We start from the raw sequence: 26,592 nt of genomic DNA, 5'->3' as shown, positions 1-26,592 counted from the left end.
ATTCCTCTTCTGAGACTTCCATCCCAGACGATAAGATAAAAGTAGTGTTTTTCACATTTGTGCCTTTAAAATATAAATCTACCTAGTTGATCAGCATGTGAAACCAATTAGCTCTACAAGGCAATGGACAAAGAAGATGGCACTTTCCCTTCAGACATAAGCACTGTGAAAATGTAACTTGGTTCTATTTTAACTAGTAAATTTCCCGGGTTCAATTTATCACTCTGTGTAATAGACTGAAAGTCAATTTGATACAGCCCAGCATAAGAAGGGAAATATAGAAACATAAGCAGGAAGACTTTGCCCTGCTAGGGTCACTATTTTAAACGCCCACTATGAGTTCCAGGCCAAAGATTAGCAAATTTCACATACAGATGTTTTAAATCCACATGTTGGGGAGATGCTACAATAGCCAGGTGTTACAACAAACAGTTCAAACAGTCCGTCACCATGATATATCAGAAATATATTTAAGGGTTCGCATAAACTGGTGCATTCACCGTGTTCTTCCAGATTATATACAGATGCCAGTGTGTATTTGCTGTAAACAATCATTTCACAAATGGACACAAGAGCCTGCCAAAGCTTACATGAACTCTGCCACATTAACCTCATGCCATTTGTCCTGTCTCCGTGTGCAAACACCAAATAGATATAATATCCATGTGTAATTTGTTTTTTTTCAGTACAGTGTATTGATCTTTTCTGAAACTATTTTCCTTTTTCTTTCTTTTTATGTCAACTTTCTGCATTGGCAGAGCATCTTGGGATTGAATTTATGGGTATGGACCAATCATTCCTTTTAGCTTGCAGATTTTAGACCCTGAGAGATTGAAAACCTTTTTATTTCCCCCTCTCCCTTCAATTCCTAACCAACTTCCTTATGCTTTAGAAGGGATCATACAGCTATAACAGTTTTTGCCAGCTCCCTATCTGCACTTAACATAAACATGTATAAACTGTGGATTATGCTTGAGGTGGCCATAAAACACTGGAAATTTACTTTTCCTGTTCAAATTCTTGGCTAACTTGCTTTTGCTACAATCTAGTATTGCTGCTGTCCTGTCTTGGAAGCACCTGCCAAATTTCCATCTGTCACAAAGAAAGAAAGAATGGCCATTCTGTAGAATGGCAAGATTACTGTTTAGGACATAGGAGACTTATTTTGTTAGGGAAAACTTGAAACTTGCACCATTCTACCACCACAAATCCTGCTGAAATGAATTCTTTAATAGAGGATTTGAGGATTGCAGATTGAAGGACTTGTGGGCTTGACTTCTTCCATGTATTCAGCGAGCATGGGCAGTGCCTAGCATGTGAAGCAAAACCAGGTAAAACAGAGGCAATGTAAGGCAAAGCACAGGGAAAGTGTAGCAAGGAACATCTGCAGCAGTTTTAGTACAGACCAGAGACCTCTACTTGAAGCCTTTTCACATGATTTGCTGTGACCTATTGCTTTGCAAGGGATGCGGGTGGCGCTGTGGGTTAAACCACAGAGCCAAGGACTTGCCAATCAGAAGGTTGGAGGTTCGAATCCCTGCGACAGGGTGAGCTCCCGCTGCTCAGTCCCTGCTCCTGCCAACCTAGCAGTTCAAAAGCATGTCAAAGCGCAAGTAGATAAATAGGTACCACTCTGGCGGGAAGGTAAACGGCGTTTCCGTGTGCTGCTCTGGTTCACCAGAAGCAGCTTAGTCATACTGGGCACATGACCTGGAAGCTGAACACTGGCTCCCTCGGCCAATAAAGTGAGATGAATCAGCCACAACTGGACCTAATGGTCAGGGGTCCCTTTACCTTCACCTATTGCTTTGCAAAAGGCTTTCTGCAGGATATGTTTGCTATCCTTTGGTCCCATATTTTTCCAACTGCTTGGTGACTGTGCGCAAACAGCCTACCTGACATTCTTCTTGCTCCACGTTGGGACCCTCTGTGGGCTCAGATCCTCATGTCATTAAAACAGATAATGTTCTCTGCGGCAATGAATACACATGTTGTGTGTGTTGCACTGCTTGCGTTTCTGAGCACTAGCCCAAAATATAATATTGGAAGCACAACGCTTAATAGAAGTCCAGACCACTGGAGCGTGCAAACCACCGGAGAGATTATTTATAGCAGGAAAGGACGCACCTGATTGATGATTTTTAAAGTAGGATAAGGACAATAAAAAGCCTTACACTGGCCATACCCAGTGTAATAATAATAATAATAATAATAATAATAATAATAATGCTGCAGGAGGAATTTTCAGCAGAGTGCTAATCAGATGCAGCAGAATGTAGATGAGGTCCAGCTGTTCCTCATTATTTCCAGCTGGGTGATGTGTATTCAGATATACGTCCCCATCCAAAGTCTACTGCAATTAACCTGTAACACGCACAGCTGGACTGGGGGCAAGTAAGCGTTCTTCCCTCATGGCACCCACTCCCTCGCACAGATGATTGAACCCTCTTAGAAAGGCACGAAATCACCCAAAAGTGGGGGTGTGGTTTTATGGAGGGTTTGCAAAACGTTTCCTCCATTTTGGCACCAAGAGAGAGTGGGCAGGTGTGAGAACGAGCTGCATGATTATAAACTTGGAAACTGTCGAGGACGTTGCAAGAGTGAGGAAGTGAAAGGACAAGGAAGGAGAGCGCAGGTCCACCAGGAAGAACGTTTGTAACACATTTGTTCAGATTACTGGCTTTTAAGTAATAATAAAAGCTTTCCAGAAAATATCAGAAGAAGATACACAGTTCACCACATGTAGCATGTTTTATGCCTTGAGGACGCCACACAGACTGAGAGGCTTCTTGTTAATAAGACAGAGGCTGACTCGGAACGATAGCGAAACGGTTTACGTTTTTACAAACGTTTTATTGTCTTTTCCATAGTCACGGCCATGTTATATCTTAAGCTGGACACAGGATTGCCACCAAAGCCAGCATTCCCGTGAAGTAGCCTCTGCATGTAGTAATATCTAGGAGTACTTGCCCCATGGCAGTTCTGCATCCTGCAACACATTATTGCAGGGAGAGATCGCCATAGGAGATGCCATTGGTGATGGTTTCCCTGGCATTGGTGTAACCGTAACCCTGGTCTGTCGTGGGCAGGAGGGAGGAGAAAACACTATTTTCACAAGTTAATAACTGATAACTACAAACAGAATTCTATGTTAACCCTTTCTGAACTGCACTAATTAACTGGATTGCATTTAGCATGACCTTTCTGTCTCTTGTTGTATTGTAACATTATAAGACTCCAGGTGCTTGGCTGCTCAGTCAGTGCTTTCAGGTGAGCATAGGTTAGGAGTTATGCTGTATGTGAAATCCCTTCAAACTCTGCTTCAATCTTATTTTCAAGCATTTTCCTTCACTCTTTTTTCCAGTTATCAAGCATGCTGTGCCAGGCTTATAGTTGACTTCTCAAACTTTTAACTTTCTCTTTCCCTTCAGTTCCTCTCTTTTTCTTCTCTCCCATATATTTGTGATTGCTTCCCTACCTTAACTTCCTTTTCTTGGATTTTTATTTGTATAATCAGTTCAATGTTCTAGTTTTTCTTTTCTCACAAAACTGACCCTTCCTTCCCTCTTTTAATAAGTAGTGCTATTAATTTTTGCCTGAATATGTTCAGAAGCCTGTTAACTGATGTTTACATTGGGATTGGCTTGTAGGAAAATAACTCATCCAACAATAGGATGCATTGTATCATAGAGATGAAAGGTTTTTTTTAATTCCAGTCTTGGTTCATAGTAAATTTCAAGTTGCCCTATTTCTTTGAAGTATGTCTCAGAAACAAACTAGATGATATCCACGAAGTGTGTGTAATGCCTCTCATGGCTTTTTTTTTAATTAGAAAAACTAATTTCAGAGGGGTTATGGTTGTGGGAAGGGAAGGGAAAGAGGGTATGCCTGTGATCCTCTGTTCAGTCCTCAATGAATAAATCCCATTGAATTGAATTCATTTTAAGGAACGTAAAAGGGGCAATACCAAATCTAATAAAAAATAAAGTAGCCTTGCTAGAGAGCCTAGAAATCTCAATTATCCATTAAACATTTTGGTAACTGTTGTTTAATCTATGATACAAATAAAACTCCACACAGGCAAAGCCTGAGGATAATAGATAAGTACAAGGGGGGGGGAATCTCCATTTAATCTATTTGTCTAGAAAGAAATGGGCAGTGAAAAATACCACTTAGAAAGATGTGCCATGAAAAACAAAACTATCTATGCAAGAACACCAGTGCACATGTAGAAGCCAAACTACGTTTTCCAAAATGCCATGAAAGGAAAGCAAAATTTCTTCCAGGCACAGTCAGCACTTCATAGAAGTTCCTTCCTCCCCAACTGATACACCGCAGCATATCAGCACACGCTGCCAAGTATTGGTCAGTGCCCACTATGATGTAATCAAACTATACGCTGGGTCAATGTCTAAGCAAATATTTACACTCTTAGGAGCAACAGTGACGGCAGAGGTGAAGAATTTGGGACCTAACAGGCCAGTTGGAGAGAACAGATGAAGGCAAAGCAAATCCTAGCAGATGTCTTATCTGCAAACATACAAAGATCAGCAGGCCAGGAAATTGCCAAACACTAACAGACTCTTAAGCATAAAAGTAGCAGACTTTCAGATTCTGTCCCATTGACGGTAACCTCATTTCCAAAAGAAATTGAAGTTATTTTTTCTTTCCCCCTTAAATTTAAGCATTTATGTTTATCAGCAGTGCTCCATTCATTCAGGGATAGGGAACCTGTGGTTTTCCAGAGGTTGTTGGACCACAACATTCCTGACTGGCTGGACCTGGTGGGAGTTGGGTGCCCTACATCATCCAGAGATCCACAGGTTCCCCATCTCTGCAACTCCTTGCTGGATCCTCACACCTTGGTTACGTTAGTTTTGTTCTATCAGGATGATGTAACAGTTTCACAATTTTGTCCTGAAAATACAAACCACAAAAGGAATAGAGGAAACAAAAAGTTCCATTGATACAGTTAGTATCAATGTTCTAATTCTAACGTTTCCTTTGTTCAACATACAAAATGATGTTTTGCCAAGTGTGACAGACAATGGAATGTGGTGGGGGGTTTTCCAAACCAAACATTGCTTGCCCTAAGAATTACTTAATAATGATAAAATATCACTTGAGTGAGGTCATTGCAGTGGAACAGATCTTCTTCACGCAACTGTTCTTTTTGCTACAGTTATGACATTTGAGTAAGCACAGCAATATCTATGTGATACAATGCATTGCTGCCTATTGCTGCAGCCACTTTGGGGCCAGTGGAAAGAATTGGGGTTAGCAGATAAACTGCATTAGCAATCCTCTAAAAGCGGTGCAATTTTCACCGGTGGCGTAATTGCAAGCCAAACTCAAACGTACAATGGTAACTTTTCTCATGTAAAGATTGCTGTGATCTAAGTTAATACCGGGAAAGCAGCAATGTGTTTTAAAATGCCAAAGAAGAAAGGGGGGAGAAAATTGTTGTATTCGTGGGAAAAATTGCTGTAAAGCTATCTTCATCCAGCTCTCTTTGCAAGGAGGAAAAACCTGTTTCTACACTACATGCATTGTTGTTCTATCAGTGCATTTTATTTTGCATAATTTTTTGTTTTTCTAAATTTTTATTAAAATTATTTTTAAAGACAGAATTTTTGAACTACAAGTACAAATTAATTTGAATTATATTTATTTCAAACTTCATATTCCTCCATCCCTAGTATTGCATTTCGATCTTAATTTCTAAACTTAATTTTGTATGGTGATTGTGTCATTGATTTCACTGCGTGAGATTGTAAAATAATTGTTTGTGGCATTGGTTGCTCTGTCTTTTATTATCTAGTGTACATTTTGTAACCTTCTCCTTTTTGCCCCTTTCTAGAAGCTGAGGAACTCTACCAGAAAAGGGTGTTGACCATAACTGGCATCTGCATTGCTCTCCTAGTAGTTGGAATCATGTGTGTTGTGGCCTACTGCAAAACCAAGTAAACTTTCCTCTTCCTTTCTATATTTGTGTTTATCACTGAGGGATCGGGACCCTGTCATAACAAAAGGCTAAGAAATGTGCTTGCAACTGTTGGTGCAAGATTAAGCAGCTAAATAAACTCAAGAATTAATTTGCAACCTTATAGTGAAGCTGGAGTGTGGTATATTGTATAATCACCAAAAAAATCCTATGGAGATGATCCCTCAGAAGACTATTATTGTTATTGTTTATTATTTTTATTTTATTTTATTATTATTATTATTATTATGCCACCCATCTGAATGAGTTGCCCCAGCCACTCTGGGCAGAAGGCTGCCTTCAGATGTCTTCTGAAAGTCAGATAGTTGTTTATTTCCTTGACATCTGATGGGAGGGTGCTCCACAGGGCAGTTGCTACAACCAACAAGGCAGGTAGTTACTGGGATTGTTTGTATATGAGGAGACGATCCCTTAGATTTTTCTAATCTAATTCATGACCCACTGAGATAACTGCCTAAGTGTCCCATCTGTTCTGCAGGGCTTCAGAATTAAAATTCATTCTTAGAAAGTTCTTAATCATGCTGTAGGATGACTCCTGAACCAGGTTTAAATCCAAAAATCTCATCCACACTTTAATATACTAGCTCAGTATGTTAGGTAATTGATCTGTCACCCCATGAATTGGCAGCCTTCAGTAGTGTCCAAACTTTTTTCAAAGAGGGCCAGATTTGATGAAGTGAAGGGCCAACCAAAGTTGCTGACCTTTTTGTTAGGATTGAAGTTGTTGACCTTTTTTATGATTTTACCCCAAAGTTACTTAGTAGTAGTAGTAGTAATAATAATAATAATAATAATAATAATAATAATTTATTATTTATACCCCGTCCATCTGGCTGAGTTTCCCCAGCCACTCTGGGCAGCTCCCAATCAAGTGTTAAAAACAGTACAGCGTTACAGCTTTTTTTAGGATTGAAACTGTTGAGGTTTTTAGGATTTTACCCCAGGAAATAAACTGCCACAGGGGCCGGATTAAATCGACTGGCAGGCCAGATTAGGCCCCCAAAACGGATTTTGGATGTACCTGCATGAAAGTCTTATTACTTAAGATTTATTACTTCAAACAAAAATGGCTCCAGAGCTGTGTCTTTCTTGTATTGTACACCTGGCCCATGGTTAAACTCTGATCTATTTATTGTGCCTCTTGACATTCTGAAATACATACACCCAGTCTGAACATAACCCTAAGCCTAAATTGCATGGCAGCAGCTGGACTAGGGGAAGAGCACTGCAGCTGTGAACTTCATTCTGAGAACCTGCTCATTTGCTCATGCTAAGCCATGGGCTGGCTAAATTTTACATGCAAAATGGGCCATAATCTAATTGCAGTGTTTCCTAAACTGATGACAGAGCCACACTTGTTTGTGAACTAAAATTGGAGGATATTTCTTAGAGAAATATAGGGATTTAAAGCATATTGGAATAAGAATTGCTTATTCTTAGAGCAGCCCATCATTGTGTTTACTTGCTGAGGGTAGGTAACTCTGTTTCATCTCTGTATTGGAAATGGGCCATTTTTTTTCTGCACATGAAGGGCACTCGCTAACCAAAAAAAACACAAAAGCAAATCACTAAATGGAAACAGAAAAGAAAAAAGTATTGCAAAAGCTAAATGCGCATTCTGTTCCTTGCAGCGGTGCCTCTTCATTGAATTAACTGCTGTACAGATGGAACATTTTGGAAGAGTCAGTGTTATGTGATGTCACCTTATCACTTTATTAACATTGCCACTGGAAATGCCACTACACTTTCCTATTAATGAAATTTAAATAAGAAAAACACATGCACTTATTTTGCAGCTCATAAAGGTTTTAGTGAGGGATCATTCAGTCATTTCCTGCTATGAGAATACCTATTCTTAATCAAGGGAACGCCAGCGTTAACCTTCGTGTGCAGAGTCAAACCAATATAAACATACACTATAATATTATATAATAAAGCAGATTTCTTCGCTGCGGCTGTATCCCTTGACTCAGGTGAATTTGCAGTTGATGCAGTATTCTCCTCCCATCTATAGTTCAGCACAGGCCAGCGAGTGATTCAGCACTTTCTCTGGCAGCAGAGCTTGGGGAAAAGCTCAGTAAAAAACAGTTGCATCTTTCTGAACAAAGTTCATACCTTAAAACCATAAGAATTACCACCTTTGGATTTTACTTTATTTAAAAGCATTTTGAAACAGCTTACATTTTTAAAATATATGACTGCTGTACAAAAAGAGTTTCTTTTCTTCTCTTTGCACAGCTGAAGTCAGTACATGTCCACAGCTGTACATTATATTGCAGGCAGGCATCAGGATAACCAGGTTATTTCAGGAAAGCGATAAGATGCACATGAATTCAGAATAAAGCCTTGCAAGGGCCTCTGCACCTACCGTATTTTTTGCTCTATAAGACTCACTTTTTCTCTCCTAAAAAGCAAGGGGAAATGTGTGTGCGTCTTATGGAGCGAATGCAGGCTGCACAGCTATCCCAGGAGCCAGAACAGCAAGAGGGATTGCTGCTTTCACTGCGCAGCGATCCCTCTTGCTGTTCTGGCTTCTGAGATTCAGAATATTTTTTTTCTTGTTTTCCTCCTCCAAAAACTAGGTGCATCTTGTGGTCTGGTGCGTCTTATAGAGCGAAAAATACGGTAGATACTGTACAAGAAACTAGCTGCTGTTGGGAATGGTGCTCTCCTGTAAAGATAAGAGATAAGAGCATTGTTTTCACTGAATTGTAAGGGACCCAGAGGGCCATCTAGGCCAACTCCCTGCAGTGCAGGAATCCTGCCCACAGCCATCCCTGGGTGGGATAACAACCGGATACACTGACCCATTCTGCCACCTGAGTTTCCTAAAGCCCACCTATTAAAGTCATAGGCATACTGGCAAGGGGAGAAACATGATCATGCTCCATTGAAAGTCCTTGGGCATTATGCCAAGCACCTTCCAAAACATATGAAGTGCACATTTTGGATAGAGACAAAGAAACAAGGGTGAACTTGAACAGATAATGAATACCGTATTTTTCACTCTAGAAGACACACCAGACCACAAGACACACCTAGTTTTTGGAGGAGGAAAACAAGAAGAAAAATATTCTGAATCTCAGAAGCCAGAACAGCAACTGCGCAGTGAAAGCTGTTCTGGCTTCTGTGATAGCTGCACAGCCTGTATTCGCTCCATAACACGCAGACCCATTTCCCCTTACTTTTTAGGAGGGAAAAAGTGAGTCTTATAGAGCAAAAAATACGGTATATCATAGGGTCTTGCTTCCCAATTGAAATCCATGGCTGTCTTGCCCCCTTTGATCTCAAAAGAGCAACAGACTGTGAAAGTTTCAGAAAGGCAGTTCATTTTGGAAGGTAGAACACCTTTCCCGATAAATCTTCTCTCCTCATAAGCCTGACGGAGCTCTGGAAGTCCTGAACTCTTCACGTCGTATAGATCTCTTGCAGTTTCTTGTCGTTCAGATAATCCATGTATGGGAATGTGCTGGTCAAATATGGCTGCAGAGCAGAACTGTTTTGTCCGTTTGACTATTAAAGCTGTTCTTTATTTGAAACGCAGGAAACAGCGGAAAAAGTTGCACGACCGCCTCCGGCAAGGCCTTCGATCTGAGCGCAACCATAGAGTCAATATGGCCAATGGGCCTCACCACCCTCACCCGCCGCCAGAAAATGTCCAGCTGGTGAATGTAAGTTTTGCGCAAGTGGCGCCACAAAGTGTAGCTCATCACTTCATCACCAGTTTTTATTTGAGAACCATTTAATCAGTTATCAGGTAGAAATGATAAGCATGCTTCTCTCTCCCCCCGCCCAAATAACTTGTTATTCTACCACGACCACCTAAAAAAGCAATTGTAAGAGCGAAGAAAGTTTTCCAATGTAACTGGTGTGCCAACCTGAATAAAATATGGGGGAGGCCAGGTATGCTCCACCCTGTATAATCAATCACAAGATGCACACCATTTGAATAACAATACTCATTAACTTTTGGCAGGGGCTCAGCCCTCTAAAATATTTTATGGAGGATGCCGAAGGGACCCTAAGTCCCTAGGAGTTGGCTCTTATGAATGTAACTCAGAATAATTCTAATTTACAGACTTTCTTTTTTTGAGGGGGAATATTCCCATGGTTGAAGTAAAGGATGTGCCATATCCTGTGTGGATCCCACGTTCATTCACTCTTTTAATCACAAGAGCAACCATGCCCTTGGTGCTCTGAGAAAGTAGATAAGATGTTGTTGCAGTTCTTTTGCCTGCCATCACTTTGTTTCAAGTAAAAGAGCTGTCCTTGGTCATACATAGCTCATGTAAAATATTGCCAGTGTGGTGTAGTTGTTAAGAGCGGTGGACTCGTAATCTGGTGAACGGGGTTCGCGTCTCCGCTCCTCCACATGCAGCTGCTGGGTGACCTTGGGCTAGTCACACTTCTCTGAAGTCTCTCAGCCTCACTCACCTCACAGAGTGTTCGTTGTGGGGGAGGAAGGGAAAGGAGAACATTAGCCGCTTTGAGACTCCTTCGGGTAGTGATAAAGCGGGACATCAAATCCAAACTCTTCTTCTTCATGTTCATTTCAGTGGAGGTTCTGCCCTCATAATGCTTCCAAGATGTCTTTAGAGCCCAAACTTACTCCCAAGAAAGTGTTTCATGAATATGGAGGAGCTACTGGCTATGTTACTCAATGTACACACAGTGCTTAAGCTGAGTGCATAAATAGCATTAATAATGTGACTTCTCCAAATCCATGCCTGCTGGCAAAAGGAGAAGCAGCTTCCAATCCACTGCTACTGAAGAGCTTTTTCAGACATTCTCAGGTTGGAAAGGAGCTATGTCTGCTGGCCAGAACAGAAGTGGAGAGGTGCTTGCAAGATTAGACGTGCAGAGCACCACCTCATTTGACAGGTGCCACTCTGAGCAAAGGAAAGGCTTAAAAAAAATGACAATGAGAGTTGAATGCAGTCCATGGCCTACTAGCCAAGAAACCTGATTTATGGATTAAAGATAAAAGAATGGGTGAACTCCTGAACAGAACCAAAATAGCACTCAGCTAGCAGTACATTTTACAGATGAACCAGAGCTACCTTGGGGGTAATCCTAAGGATCTTTGCAGTCAAAAAGAGTTTTGCAGTCAATTCCAGTGGACAAAGGATTTCACCTGTTCTCTGTGTTTAAACAATGCAGATATTTCTCATATTATATCATTCCCTGAGAGAGCCAATTTGTAGACAAACTATGCCTGTTACTTAGGCACCACATAGGCGAACTATTTCTTCTGTCAATTGCTTTTTGAGCCATTAGGAAAGAATAGGCCAGAATTCAGGCTCTATTGTTCCTATAAAGTCCCCAAATGATGGCCAAACTAAATATTTTGAAAGGCTAGTTTGTAAAAATACAGGAAATTTATGCTGCCCCCTAACACGCTTCACAAAGAACTTAAGAACAGATTGCCACCTCACCACTGAAATTCAGGGGACCAACATATTTTTTTTAGTTGTTATGGGTGGAGAGAGAAAGTATTTGAAAAGGGAAGTCAAAACATATCCCTAGCCCCTACTCAGAAGTCTACCCTTGGTTACCCAGAGCATTAGGAGAAAGCCAGTCCATATTCTGGCCTGATGTGCTGTTATCAGAAAGCACCTTTAGTGTTGTAATTTTAGATAGCCAAACCTTTCTCCCTGATGAACTAGTTTGTAAGATGGAGGGAGTTTCAGTGGAAGTATTCATAAATTTTATTTTTGCATTTTCTATTTTACATAAACAAGTGAATTAAATACATAAACATATAATCCCTTTTGACTTCCCTAGCTGCCCTCCATTGTGGATCTTAATGTAATGATTTTCCCCTCTGCATCTCTTTCATAACTCTTATTTTTATAGATCCTTTGTCAATCCATAGTTCAAATTTTTACTACAGTGGTACCTTGGGTTAAGTACTTAATTCATTCCGGAGGTCCGTTCTTAACCTGAACCTGTTCTTAACCTGAAGCACCACTTTAGCTAATGGGGCCTCCTGCTGCTGCTGCGCCGCCAGAGCCCAATTTCTGTTCTTATCCTGAAGCAAGGTTCTTAACCTGAAGCACTATTTCTGGGTTAGTGGAGTCTGTAACCTGAAGCATAAGTAACCTGAAGCGTATGTAACCTGAGGTACCACTGTACAAGTTTTCTGTCAATCCTACCAATGTGTGTAGGATTGACACACACACACAAGCCACTGGTGGGGGGCCACGAGGGAGAGGAGAAAGGCCAGTTACACAAGTAGAAGCCCTTCCATTTAAAGGACTAATTGGGTGAATCCCATCCATGATGTATGAGTTGTGCTTATAAATGTGAGTTATGTCTCCCTTTTATTTAGCAATATGTATCAAAAAATGTAATATCCAGTGAGCATGCTGTGGAGAGAGAAACAGAGACATCATTTTCTACAAGCCACTATACCTCAACGACTCACCATTCCACAACGGTCACCCAGACACCTAGTCACAGGTAGGAGGCTGAAATAAAACCTGCAGGGGTTTTTTTCCCTGTTTTTAAGAAAAGGTGCATCTTGGTAAACTCTTAACCATGTTGGACCTTTCCGGTGATTGCAACAAATCTTTGATTCCAGAGACTTTTTACTGGTTGCTGAAATGTTCACATATTCTTAGCCAACAAAAGCTGCTTTTTTAATATGGTTTATAAGGGGAAGGGCTAAAGCAGGTGTCAACCTTCCATGATTTTAGAGTCCATGTCTGTTGCAGAAGAGCTTTCCAAACTGTCTGTCATCACAGGTTAGTGTGTCGGCTGCAGTGCATAGGTGTATCGCACAAATACTCCCTGCGCCCACCCCGGGGCTGGAAAGGGGTTGGTTTAACCTCCAGTTTGCTAGTAAAACTGCATTAATGTATCTTGAAATGATGCATTTCCAAAAAGTGTGTCACCAATGTGAAAAGTTCCGAAAGCTCTGTATTGCAGTAATCTCACACCTTGATCACACTATTATTGTTAATGACTAATACATTATATGAGTAACAAGGTAATCAATTTTTTGTTCTTGGGATGTTGCAATTATTCCTTTGAATAATAGATTCATTGCTATTAAGTTGTTGTGTGGAATTCGGCTATGCCTAATTCTCAATGATGCCTCCGATAACAATGTTGAGCAGTGAATTCCTGCCCAATGTGTGACCCACAGAAGTGAACATGTCCCACCAACCATATTTAGCTGCTTGCCATGTGCTTGACAAGGGACGTGGGTGGCGCTGTGGGTTAAACCACAGAGCCTAGGGCTTGCCGATCAGAAGGTCAGCGGTTCAAATCCCCGCGACGGGGTGAGCTCCCGTTGCTCGATCCCTGCTCCTGCCAACCTAGCAGTTCGAAAGCACATAAAAAGTACTGCTCTGGCGGGAAGGTAAACAGCATTTCCATGCACTGCTCTGGTTCACCAGAAGCGGCTAAGCCATGCTGGCCACATGACCTGGAAGGTGTCTGCTGACAAACGCCAGCTCCCTCGGCCAGTAAAGCAAGATGAGTGTCTCAACCCCAGAGTCATCCACGACTGGACCTAATGGTCAGGGGTCCCTTTACCTTTAAGCTACAGTATCCCCCCTCTCTCCCACAGCAACCCTTTCCCCTCTTATCTGTGGTTTGTGTATCCAGCAATTAGGTTTTATTGAGGATGTGCAAGACCGTTAGTGATATTCCGAATAAATTCCAAGTAAATATGCTTATAGTGAACTTCATAATTTATTCAGAGCATATAATTTCTTATTTGTTTATATAATTTGGCTTTCCTTGACACAGAGCAGTACCATTTGTTCCTTTTTATGACAGTAAAATCTTGAAGACTATGTCAGTTGAAGGCTGAAAGTTTCAGGGTAACCCCCCCCCCCCATTTTGTGTACATAGTAGTTTTTTAAAGAATTATCTTCTTAATCAGCAGCATTAGAAAAACTTTACCTCTATGTACACTCCTGGATCATGCATTACGTAGTTTTCTCTTTCCAGTGTTAAATTTTAAAATATTCTCTTCTGTTCTTCCCAACGGCTTTTTATTAGTTGGAGCAACGGTCGGACGGAAAGCATCATCTCCGAAAGCCATTCTGTGCTTGTGAGCTCCTCAGTTGAGAACAGCCGGCATGCAAGTCCGTCAGGCCCCCGAGGGCGTCTCAATGGCATTGGGGGGCCACGGGAATGTAACAGTTTTCTCAGGCATGCACGAGAGACGCCCGACTCCTACCGCGATTCACCACACAGTGAGAGGTACCTACAGCCAATAATTCGAAAGGTCTGACTATCTGGGATACAAGCCGGCAGAAATGAGTTCATTTTTAAAACTGCTTTTTCAGTCTTTCAAGAAATCCTTAGGTTTTTTTATTGTATGTTTGTTTATTCATCTCAAATTTAAAACTCAGTGATAGATGGGAGTTGAGGAGGGGGGAAGAGAAATTCTAAGCTGAGAGCAGACTTCTTTACAAGGGGATTTTATGATCTTCCGAATAATTAGCCAACGATGTTGATCCCTTCCATGGCACAAAGTCTTTTGGAGTGGCTTGTTAGCAGGAAAGTGCAGTTTAAGTGCAGATGCAGCCAAAGTAGACTGTGAATAAAGCAGGTGATCAGAATAACCAGGAAAAGGTTCCTACCAGGAATTATGAAAGTCTGGTCTGCTTTTTCCAACGTCCAACCTGATGCACCATGTGCGTAAGAGAGATGTGCTTAAACTATAACAGAAATACACAGCCTATCCCCTTCTCCTTATTTTAATAAGAAATTTCAGTTGATTTATTCTCAACCTCCTTCAAAGAGCAAAAGATACAAAAAGCAGGTGGAATGCGTCTTCGCTTCCCTCAGTTGAGGTTTTGGGAGAAGAAAACTCCACTCAGATACCACTAACTGATGTCATAGTCACGTAGTTGCCTCAGTTCAACCATATACCGTATTTTTCGCACCATAGGACACACCGGACAATAGGACACACTTTGTTTTAGAGGGGGGAGAACAAGGGAAAAAAATTCTCCCCCTCTCTGCCCAGCGCCCCTTCAGCGAAGCGGCAGGAGGCGCTGCGCAGAGAGGGGAAGAACTTTCCCCCTCTTGTTTTCCCACTCTAAAACAAGGTGCTGTTTAAGGTGCGTTCAGGTGGCTACCTTGGAAGCCTGGAGAGCGAGAGGGGTCGGGGGCAGCGGAAAGGCACAGCGAAGAGGCTCCTGCCATAGCCACGCGTCACCTATCCAGCTGGGAGAGGGTCGCGGGGGGCTTCTTTAGCCCCACGCGCTCTCTCCCGGCTGGAAAGGTGACGCGCGGCTGTAGAGGCTCCTGCCATACAGCTCCTGCCGGGAGAGGGTCGCAGGGCTATGGCGTCTTCGCTCCATAGGACACACACACATTTCCCCTTCATTTCTGAAGGGGAAAAAGTGCGTCCTATAGAGCGAAAAATACGGTATTTAACATGCATCAATTCCTATTAAGAGAAATGTGGAATATATTATTGTTTATGTGACTATTTATTAGTCACATAATTCTTCTCCAGGAGGTCTCTGTTAAGTTAATTTCCTTTCTGGAAAGCTAATACAGTGAACACTCGGGATGTGAACATGATCCGTGCAGGAGGCATGTTCACAACCCGCAGCGGCACGCCTGCGCTCGCATGGGTTGCGATTCGGCACTTCTGCACAAAGCGCAATTTAGCGCTTCTGCGCATGCGTGACCGCCGAAACCTGGAAGTAACCCATTCCGGTACTTCCAGGTTTCGGCGCATCCAAAACGCAACTTGGAGCGTCTGTAACCCGAAGTATGACTGTATCTGGAATATACTCCCACGACTCACAGCCAGTGTGGCACAGCAAATGGAAGACACACATGGAGGAAATAAATCAATAGTAATGATAGATACATAACTAAAATCTATCATATAAATGTGAGACACGCACCTCTGAATAACCTTTGCAGTATTATTTGCATGTAGTCATATGCCTGAAAGTCAGAAATGCCTGAAATGCTGCAGGGCCTTACAGTAGATTAATTAACTGGGAAGAGTGCTTCCATTGTGCTACTATTCTTAAACTTAGCCTTGAATGCGTTCTGAATTCATATGTAAATGAGCACCATGATGAAGATCCTTGGTGTAAAAACCTTGAAATTCCTTTGACATCCATACAACCAATTTGCACTTCCCAGCCTTGAAATCTTTCAGCGCTAGAGATTAAATTTTCTCTTCTCTAAAGCTGATGGAAATGAATATCACTGGAGATGTTATCTATATTTCATCATGGTTTGCTATTCATTTTCATGAAAACTTGTGAAAATGAGGAACATTAATATATAAAATTTAATTATACATGCTAATCAGTTTTGTCTCAAGCATTGGTTGTACAGATTTGGAGTTTAGGAATGCAACTATTTTATTTTATTTTATTTTTAGAAAACGAAGAAGTGTATCACTGCAGCCCCACTAATGTAATTCAGTATTACTAGCAATTTGGCAGGCTGTGCATCAAGAATCCAAATGGCTTGGGAACCTCCAAGAAATTATTTTTCTTAATGCTGTCACGTTTTTGTTCTTTCACTTAATTCTTCTCCAGCTCAATTTTATCTGTACTTCTTTAGGTACGTATCTGCTATGACAACACCAGCTCGCATGTCACCCGTAGATTTCCATACTCCAAGTTCTCCAAAGTCGCCTGCCTCAGAAATGTCTCCGCAAGTCTCCAGTTTAACAATGTCTGTCCCTTCTGTGGCAGTCAGCCCGTTTATAGAAGAGGAGAGGCCTCTCCTTCTGGTGACCCCACCCCGGTTACGGGAAAAATACGAGCATCACATGCAACAGTTCAACTCCTCTTACCACCACAACCCCGCGCATGAAAGCGGCAGCCTGCCACCAAGTCCGCTGAGGATAGTGGAGGACGAGGAATACGAAACCACACAAGAGTATGAACCGACGCAAGAGCCCCCCAAAAAACTAGTCAACAGTCGGAGGGCCAAAAGAACAAAGCCCAATGGCCATATTTCCAATAGGTTGGAAATGAACACCGACACAAGCTGTGAGAACAGTAGCTCAGAGAGTGAAACAGAAGATGAGAGGATAGGGGAAGATACACCTTTTCTCAGCATACAAAACCCCATAACAGTCGACCTGGAATCAGCTACTGCATATCGACTGGCTGACACCAGGACTACCCAAAACAGTCGGTTCTCAACACAGGAAGAATTGCAAGCAAGATTGTCCAGTGTAATAGCTAACCAAGATCCCATCGCTGTATAAAAGAGAGAGAGCGAGAGAGAGACAAACACTTAAAAAAAAAAAAAACAACCCGCATAGATTCACATGTAAAACTTTATTTTATATATTGAAGTACTCCACCTTTAAATTAAAAACAATTTATTTTATTTTAGCAGTTCCGCTATTAGGATTAAAAAAGACAAAACAGGAAAAAAACTTTTATAAATTAAATATATAATGTATATACAAAAAGTGTTATGTGCCATATGTAGCAATTTTTTTACAGTATTTCAAAAATGAGAACGATATCAATGGTGCCTTTATGTTATGTTATGTTGAGAGCAAGTTTTGTAAAAGTTACAAGTGATTGCTGTTCCACAGTATTTCGCAGAAGTCTCTAACATTCTGGGTTATATCTTCCCCACAACCTCTGCCCACAACCCGGTCCCCTTATTTTCTTTGTGCATTGCATTAGTGGCGACTGGCTATACAACTTGCAAGAACTGCAACAGTCCCTGTGTTTGCTTGCTGTAGCCCCTGATCAAAAACGTTCTGTACTGGCATAGCTACCTAAAGAACAAAGCATACGCCTTCCTTTTATAAGAGGTGGTTATTTCCTTACCTTATATGAGTTGGGTTTTGTCTGCTCTCTCACAGGACCACGGTTTGCTTTGGGAGCCTAGAAGGAAATGGTAGATTGAAATGTTATGCCATTGTTTACGACAGGTCAATACCAAAAGACGTAAAGCTATATTAAATATTTGACAGAAATACTGTGGGCTTTAAGTTTAATATAATCAGCCAAGAATATCCCCTGAACCTCTACAATTTTTTGTAATCGTGTTTCTTTGAAACACAAGTTCAGGCTTGCTTGGTCACAAAAAGTAAATGCGCCATAATCCAGCAGGGAAGTCCTCCTATGCAACCAACTTTGAAATAAATGGGAACCATATATCAGGCCTTTTGACCAACTCCTATTTATTCCAGTGTGGTTTATACAGAAGAACGCCCTGCTGCATTGTGCCCAAGGTAAGTTGGTTGCAGTTCCTGGGTAAAATATTAGACCAGCTTTTGTAACCAAACAAAAAAAAGAGGGGGGCTCATAGTGTGGGGAATTAAAATGCCAATGATAAAACCACAGTCATTTTGAACCTGTATCTCTACCCCTACCATGGAGTGAAATCTGGTGCGCTTCAAATGGGTAACATTTTTTTTATGTTCAAACTGGAAAACAAATGTCTCTTCTACTGGGGGCGGTATCTCTTCCTTTGCAATCATTGGGACTTAAACATGCTTAACTTTGGTTAGATTTGGATTGAGCCCAAAACATACAAGATGAAACCCAAATGAGCTAGAACGAGAGGTCTGGTGGGGAAAGGCTAAACTTTTAGTAAAATAGAAGGAAAGTGTTGATCTGTATTGGTTTTCATCTAAGTATCTTTTAAGGCAAAAATGGTACATTTGTCAAGCATGCATTTTGTTAGAGACATTATGCCACTAATCAATCAAATGACTTTTTTGCCCCTGTCACCTAGAAGGCGAGCTACGCAAGACCCTGTTTTTTGAGAAAAGGGGAGTGCAAAAGGGGATCATCTCCCCACATCACTTTTCACCTAGCCAAACATATTCCTCAGAGCTCAACTGAGGGTAAAAGAGCTGGGGATAGGGCAGGCTGTATGGGGATATGCTGCAGGTAGGCCTCCCCTCCATTTTATCCTTAAAATGTGGGCCTCTTGCCCTGATTTTATGTGTGAGTGAGGCAGTCTCTGGTTTAAACAAATAGGTATCCCATCTAGTTTGGTCCTTAGGCACCAGGAATAGAGTTATTTCAACTTCTCACTTTACAAGCCAACAGCCCCTTGTTGGACCTGAGTTTGGGTCAGAATGATAGTCCTAGCCTTTATACATCTCAGTTTGTGCAGCACAGACTGGTGACCGAAAGTGGTATTTTCATTCATTTTTGTGAATGAAAAATAAGGTTGGTTGTGCTGACATTGACTCTCAGGAGAGGGTTGGGAAAAACAAATCTGTTCACAGTTCATAACTAGTCCTTTGAGTTCAGTTAACACTGATGTATGAGGCTGAGATCTTTGCAACTCCCAGAGAGCCTAATCTGGATAATGTAACGTGAGTGCACCGTAGTCTAAGACTGCAGTCCTAATCCTATGTACCAGGAGAAACTTAATCAGTAGGATTTACTTCTGCATAAAGCTATTTAGAATCATGTTGTAACTGTTGATTAAGTTATATTACAGGGGGAAAACCATTGAAATAACTTTCCTGCAATGTAATTTACATGAACACAAGCTTGAAGTTTCCATTTCATCATACTGACTTCAAGCGCATGTTTAAGTGCTTTGCTGAGTATTGGCTGCCGGTTCAGAACCTAACAAGGGAATGTTTTCTAGCATTAGCTTCCTGGCACCCTGGGATTCAGCAGTATTATCTTCCTTTACTGGTGAAAATCTTGTTTTCTCAAGGCAAGAGAAAGCATTGCTCTGTTACCCAGAAACCCTACACAGTCTCCTAAGCCAGCTCAAAACATTACATGGCTATAAAAGTTACACTGCATTGGTCAAGTAAGTCACAAAAATATAACAGTAAGAGGCAGAAGGAAGGAGATTCTTTACCAATCCCCAACATTAAACCTAAACCCTGCCACTGGCCTTGGAAATGCATACCTTCCGCATTCATCTTTATTCCACTTCCTAAGGTTTCACATGTATTAAGGTGAGCTACTACTTTAGTTTTGAGCTCTAGTGTGAGTTAGGCCCTGCTACTGTGTGGATCTGAGAGAAGAGTTTAAATTGAAAACGGATCAGCTTTAATCCACTTTACAGAGCAGCTGATGTCAGACCTCAATGTTTGGACTGAGTACAATACTGTGCAGTTAAAAAGACATCAATAGAAGCTGCAGACTTCTCATTAATATTCCCAATAGATTTCTTCATTGTACTTGTCTTCCTTTTAGCTGTGTTTGTTTTGCTCCATTTTGTCACATAACAGAAAGGGAAATCACTGGACCTCGTTCTTCACCCATGTCAGTTTTGATCCTAACTAAATTCACTCTTCCTAACCTAGGACTTGTGCAGACTTTTGCTTGTCTTGCCACTTCCCACCCCCACCCAGTCTTTCCTCTGAAATGGAGTAAAATTCATCGGGTTTTCTGGCGATTGACAATTCAGCGCTAAATAGTGAATTTTCCCAGGGAAAACGGCAGGGCAATCAGAAAACCTCTTAGTGCACGACTGTACAGGATTTTACCATTATTCTGTGGTGCAGTGCACCCCTGCAAGTCCAGAAAATGTTACCAGTTACATGATGTTTTGTGTACCTACCCACTCCCTTTAATGCTGAACATTCATGATTTATCGAAATATGTTGTGCAGACTACTGCAAGATGCAAACTGAATGTGGTACATCAGCCCATCCAAAAACCGAAGAAGAAATAGCACATACTTTTATTACCTTTTGTCCCTTTCTGCTGGCTAGCGTCATTGTTGATAAAGGTTGCTGGGTCTCACACTGCTCTGTTAAGCTCCTATCTAGGCAAGGGGCTGTCACATTTCTCCATTTAGCACCCTGCTGCAGCTGACAAGTTGCCACTAGAAACTGCCTGTTAAAATCATAAAAGTGGGAAAAGAGTATAAGGGCTTAATATTATCCCAGTATTGTAATAATACCTTGGAGGGTAAGTCTGAGTATATATGATATATAAAATATATTTGGTGATACATTACCAAAGGATATTTTAAAGTAAAAGCTAAATGTGACTTTCCCCTGGCAAGGTGATAAAAGTTAAAGAGTTCCGCCAAAAGTAGCAAGCATTCAGAACGGTTATTACATCTCTTATGCTGACATTTTATTGATGTAAAATAAAATAGAAAGTTATTTGCTACAGCTGAGGTCAGCATTTCCAAGGTCCGTAGGCACTATCATGGATTTGAATGCCGTGGTAGAGGAATTATCAATTTAAAATGTCAGTGCAAATGCATTTTGTTGTTCATTCTATCTGCAACTACAATATAGAAAGTAGGTCTCATTCTTATGCACCAGTTTTATCATTGTTTCTATATTGACAATATATCCTCAGCTATGCTCAAGCATCTGTCATTAGCTGCTGTGCAATAATATAATTAATTAAAAGTTACTAGAGAAATTCTGGAAAGAATGGATTAAAGAGATGAGAAAGTCAGTAGCTAAAATGGAAGGGGAGTATCTATGCATTTTAAGGTGGCCCTTTCATTTACTATTATTTTGCATTTTGGAAATATCACTTAGTTAACGAGAGCAAACACCTATGAATGAGTAAAATATTTGTGAAGCGGAGGTTTATAACCAAATCACAGAAAGGCTGCTGAGAATTAGGTGTCTTTTGCTAGATCTCTAAGTTCTTCTGAAAACAGTCTTGTGTACAAAGTACTACATCTGATATTAAGTGGTTAGACGATGAGGGGATTGGTAATACTTCCATGCACCTAAGTAAAAATGGGTTACCTATGTTTCACCACATACCTTTGCTTTAAAAATACCTGGAATGTGCTGTACGTTAACAACAGTACCCTGAAATGTAGTAGCTTCTCTCTGTTCTGTTCTTAAAGCTCTGTTCTCTGAAGCACATGAGGTCATAGATTTCCAAAATGGGAACAGTACAAAAGAATCTGTTTTAAAACAGCTTTTTCCCAGTTGTTGTGATTCCTAAGGGGCCCACAGCCATTGAAATCTAAAAAAGAGAAAAGCCAGCAGTGATCAGCTGATTCAAGTGGTTTAAAATTTAGGCACAATTTTTTGAAGTAGCTTAAGTTCAATGAAAAACTGGTGGTAAGGCCTTTTAGACTTTTAAAAAAATCTCGGCATTACAACCCTAAGACAATACAGCGGAACCTCGGGTTTCGAAAGTCTCTGTTGACAAATATTTCAGAACATCCAGAACCCGGAAGTAAATGCTTCTGTACGAGCCTCGGAAGTCAAACTTCCAAGGCAGCTTCCGTTTCGAGTTTCCCTGTTGTATTGACTCTTTTGCATTGAGTTTTTGGTTTTTGGACGTTTTGGAAGTCTTAACGGTCTCCCGGAACGGATCACGTTCGAAAACTGAGGTTCCACTGTATACAGAGTGGCTTAAGACAGGGATGGGAATCTTGCAGCCATCCAGGAGTCATGGAACTTCAAATCCAATCATCGCTGACCACTGGCCAGTGACACTCATGCAGATGCTGGAGGAAGTGTGTAAGAACAGAGGGCACAAACAGAGGTCAACAAAACATTCTGATCAGCATAAAGCTTCCCATTAGTTCATATATACATGAACTTCGGTCTCTTGTTAATTGTTTGGTCTCTCGTTACTTGTTTACAGTTAAGTGTATTATGTTAAAAGTTTATTTTGGATGACAGGAACATTCCATCTGGGTTATTAATCGGCAATGGCTCATTTGCACATCTGCAGCAATGCTGCACCTATGACAGAGAAACATGAGGAAATAAATCAAACGCTTAGACAACAGCTGTGGTAATGAGCAAGAATTTCTGACCCATCAAAGCAAGCTCTAGAAAAAGCTGCTATTATTATTAATATTTTTTTTAAAAAGCAACTTCAATTCTCAGGGCACTCTGTTCTAATGCATTCAAGCTTTGCACCATCATCATGTGTTTATTAGGTGTAGTCTCCCACTTAATGTTTGCTAAAAACTTGTCCTGAACGAAACAGCAGTCAAAATAAAGAACTCCTGTTCTGAATGTAGTTCATGCTCCCCTGTGGCAAATAGTACCCTATCTCGTAAGAAAGAGCATGGCAGACCCAGCTCTGCAGCTGCTATGGCGCATAAGAGTTCTCCGCACAACGGATAATTTGTCTGCATCCTTCTTTTGTATCCCATCTCACCCCGCCATTAATGCACAACCAACAATATAGGCGATGCCCAACGTTGGAGTATACCCATTGAAATCAATTGGCTTAAGTTCATTTGTTTCAGTGGGTCTACTCTGGGTCTTATGTGTTTCCTTTTACCTCTTATTTCTTGATCCCAAAGCTGCCACCATGTCCATATTTTCCCTCAGCTCCTTCATCTTAATCCAGCTAAGGATTGGCACCTTAAGCATTTAGAAAGCCTGGCTAAAGTGCACATCTTTCACTTGGAGACGTAGCAAAGGCTGTTCTCACTCTTTTCCAGTACTGGCTGAATTCCTACCAGCCGTGGCAATATCCAACAAATCAACCATATATACGAAATGCTGCAGAGAAATGTAGACAATGAAATGGCCACATACCATTTTAAGTATATATTCTTTTTTCTGTAAATACATCTTGTACATACGTCGATGTTCCCCCACAATCATTTATTGTCTTTATTGTCTTTATGAGTTATATATCAGTTATATCACTGTAAATAACAATGTTCTTTATTATTTATATTTAGGCATTTAAGAGAAAGAAAAGAGGAAGTCTTTTATTTTAAGATAAATGTCAAAAAATGTTTGGTTATACCTTCTCCCTCCCCTCCCCCCCAAAAACCCTATAATGTATCCATTAATTTTCATATATATATGAAAATTATATATAATTTTCATATGTATATATATATATATATATATATAATTTATTGGTTTGGAGAGAATGTATCTGTAATGGAAAATGTACAAGGAATGCACAGTGGAAGGCCGCAAGGTACTGATAAACTAAAGAATCTATAATCCCAAATATTAAGCAATAAGCAATTGTTGATTTATTTAACGTTTTGTTGTTCATTTTCAGTAAAGAGGTGCTGGAATAAATTGCTACTGTGTAGTATTGGCACAGTTGCTCTGTAGAACATTTCAGTCCACGAGAGTTCTCCCAACACCACCTGCTCCTCCCGTTCCTGGCACTTGTGTCCAAATATAATGGCAGAGTTCTAATGTCATCTATGTTCAGACATCTGTTTTGAGAAAAAGTTTGATTCTTTGTTGTCAATTCCCCCTCCTCTTCCCAATTTCCTCTGTTCTTATTTCTGGAGTAGAGTTGACCATCCAAGTCTGTTACCTGTTGCCTGTGTTCTTAGAGATCACATGTCTAATTGCTGCTAAGCAGTTTGGCATTAATCAGGGTTCAATAAAACAATTAACAATAATTCAGCGACATGTCTGACATGTCCTTAATGTCGCTAGCGGAAACAGCGCAAAAAGATTAGCGGCGGTGGTAGGAATGTGGAAGGGAGAACAAGGAACCCGCAAACTGCAGTGTTACGTTTACAAGGCTAATTGCAACCATTTCATGGTAACAGAGGCACTGCTAGCAAGAAGCTACAGCCAAACCCATTTTCCTGACAAGGGCACCTGTGTGCATGCTCATTTTCAAATACCTGCTTCTCACATTTGTATACACCTACATAATTCACTTTTACATTGTCAAAAATATTAGCTGTGCACCTTGAAAGGAGAGGGCTGAAGAAGACTGTCACATTGCAAGCCGGTCCGTATCCTGAAAAGCAATGGAACTAATTTTCACTATGACCACAGCATCCCTTTGTGAAGCTTAATTCCAGCACCGGGTGCATATGCACTATACAATAGGTTATTTAAGAATGCTTGTGGGCCACTCATTGCTACACATTATCCCGGTTCAGATAATTGGCTACAACATGCTGCCCATCCAGACCATCATCATTCTATTATTCGACCCAGGGTATATTTTCTCCATAAATATCCACACACATTAGGGCTGGCTAGTGCATTTTTCAAAAATCCAATGATTTAAAGGAAAAAGTCTCTTGGGGGACACAGTTATTCATAACTTTATAGTAAAGATAAAGGTACCCCTAACCATTAGGTCCAGTTGCAGACAACTTTGGGGTGGCACACTCATCTCGCTCTATAGGCCGAGGGAGCCGGTATTTGTCCACAGACAGCTTCCAGGTCATGTGGCCAGCATGCTCTGATGGTGTTTCCTGCTTGGCAGGGGGTTGGACTCGATGGCCTTTGTGGTCTCTTCCAACTCTATGATTCTATGATTCTATGATTCTATGACTAAGCCGCTTCTGGCGAACCAGAGCAGCGCACGGAAACGCCGTTTACCTTCCCACCGGAGCGGTACCTATTTATTTACTTGCACTTTGACGTGCTTTCGAACTGCTAGGTGGGCAGGAGCAGGGACCGAGCAACAGGAGCTCACCCCAACGCGGGGATTCAAACTGCCGACCTTCTGATTGGCAAGTCCTAGGCTCAGTGGTTTAACCCACAGCGCCACCCACGTCCCTCTCCAGTACTTTAGCTGGGTACAATTATCCTAAGTCAGAGTATTGGCTCATCTAACTAAGCATTGTCTCTACAATGGCTGGGAGAGGCTCTCCGGGCTTTTAGGCATGTCTCTCCCAGCCATAACTAAAGATGGTGGAACATTCTGCATACGAAGTGGATGCTCTGCCATTGAGTGGAAGTGCTTCCTTCCCTTAGGAGAAGTTGCTTCAAACGGCAGGCAAAAGTAGTTTTCTATTGCTCATGCCACGTCCTGCTCCTACAAGCAAAGGAAGTTGTGCATAATGCGGCTTGCAAAAATTGAACGTGCTAATCAGAACCAAAACCTTATTTCAAACCCTTGTGAAAGTTCTTAGATGTGGTGACAGTACATTATTCAAGGTTAGGATCTATTCAGTAAATATAGCCTGAACGCCTTGGATCCTGAACGCCTTGGTATTCAGACGTTTTGGCTCCCGAACGCCACAAACCCGGAAGTGAGTGTTCCAGTTTGCAAACTTTCCTTGGAACCTGAATGTCCAATGGGGCATCCATGGCTTCCGATTGGCTGCAGGAGCTTCTTGCAGACAATCAGAAGCTGCGCTTTGGTTTCCAAACGTTTTGGAAGTCGAACGGACTTCCGGAACGGATTCCATTTGACTTCCAAGGTACAACTGTAAATGGCATTGTGTCTAAAAAAAGCCCAAAACCATGTTCATGAGCTGCTTCTCATTGGACCCAGTAAGTACGCACTATGCGCAAACACATATCTGCACTCAGATATGTGTAAAATACAGTGGTGCCTCGCAAGACGAAAAGAATCCGTTCCGTGAGTCTCTTCATCTAGCGGTTTTTTCGTCTTGCGAAGCAAGCCCATTAGCGGATTAGCGCTATTAGCGGCTATTAAAGGCTTAAGGGATTAGCGGATTAGCTGCTAAAAGGCTATTAGCAGCTTAGTGCCTTAGAAAAAGGGGGTGGGGAGCAAAAAAAACCCCCAGGAATCGCAAGACATTTTCGTCTTGCGAAGCAAGCCCATAGAGAAATTCGTCCTGCGAAGCACCTCCAAAACGGAAAACCCTTTCGTCTAGCGGGTTTTCCGTTTTGCGAGGCATTCGTCTTGCGGGGCACCACTGTATACACAAACAGCCATGTATGTCCTCTCATCAATGCACAAAGATTCCACACTCTTCACGCATAGTCACATGAATCC

The 26,592-nt window shown here is 41.3% G+C and overlaps 1 protein-coding gene across 6 annotated transcripts in view; it reads left to right on the top strand.

Moving 5' to 3' along the window:
* Window positions 1-24,284, top strand: part of NRG1 (neuregulin 1) — a 492,259-nt gene extending 467,975 nt beyond the window's left edge. For 2 of the 6 annotated variants that reach the window (XM_083419878.1, XM_083419879.1), the window contains 7 exons: window positions 759-782; window positions 3,235-3,270; window positions 5,861-5,963; window positions 9,549-9,675; window positions 12,336-12,466; window positions 14,018-14,221; window positions 16,565-24,284. In XM_083419878.1, the coding sequence (XP_083276004.1) occupies window positions 759-782; window positions 3,235-3,270; window positions 5,861-5,963; window positions 9,549-9,675; window positions 12,336-12,466; window positions 14,018-14,221; window positions 16,565-17,219 (1,280 nt within the window). In that variant the 3' untranslated portion in view covers window positions 17,220-24,284. The remainder of the gene's footprint in view (window positions 1-758; window positions 783-3,234; window positions 3,271-5,860; window positions 5,964-9,548; window positions 9,676-12,335; window positions 12,467-14,017; window positions 14,222-16,564) is intronic. The other 4 variants (XM_083419881.1, XM_083419880.1, XM_083419882.1 and 1 more) reach the window with 2 other exon arrangements.
* The last annotated feature ends 2,308 nt before the right edge of the window (window positions 24,285-26,592 follow it).

This window comes from Podarcis tiliguerta (assembly GCF_965153285.1).
Source record: "Podarcis tiliguerta genome assembly, chromosome: 17".
Lineage (NCBI taxonomy): Eukaryota > Metazoa > Chordata > Lepidosauria > Squamata > Lacertidae > Podarcis > Podarcis tiliguerta.
Note: the sequence above shows the minus strand (reverse complement) of the source record. Positions and strands in the feature narration are given on the sequence as shown.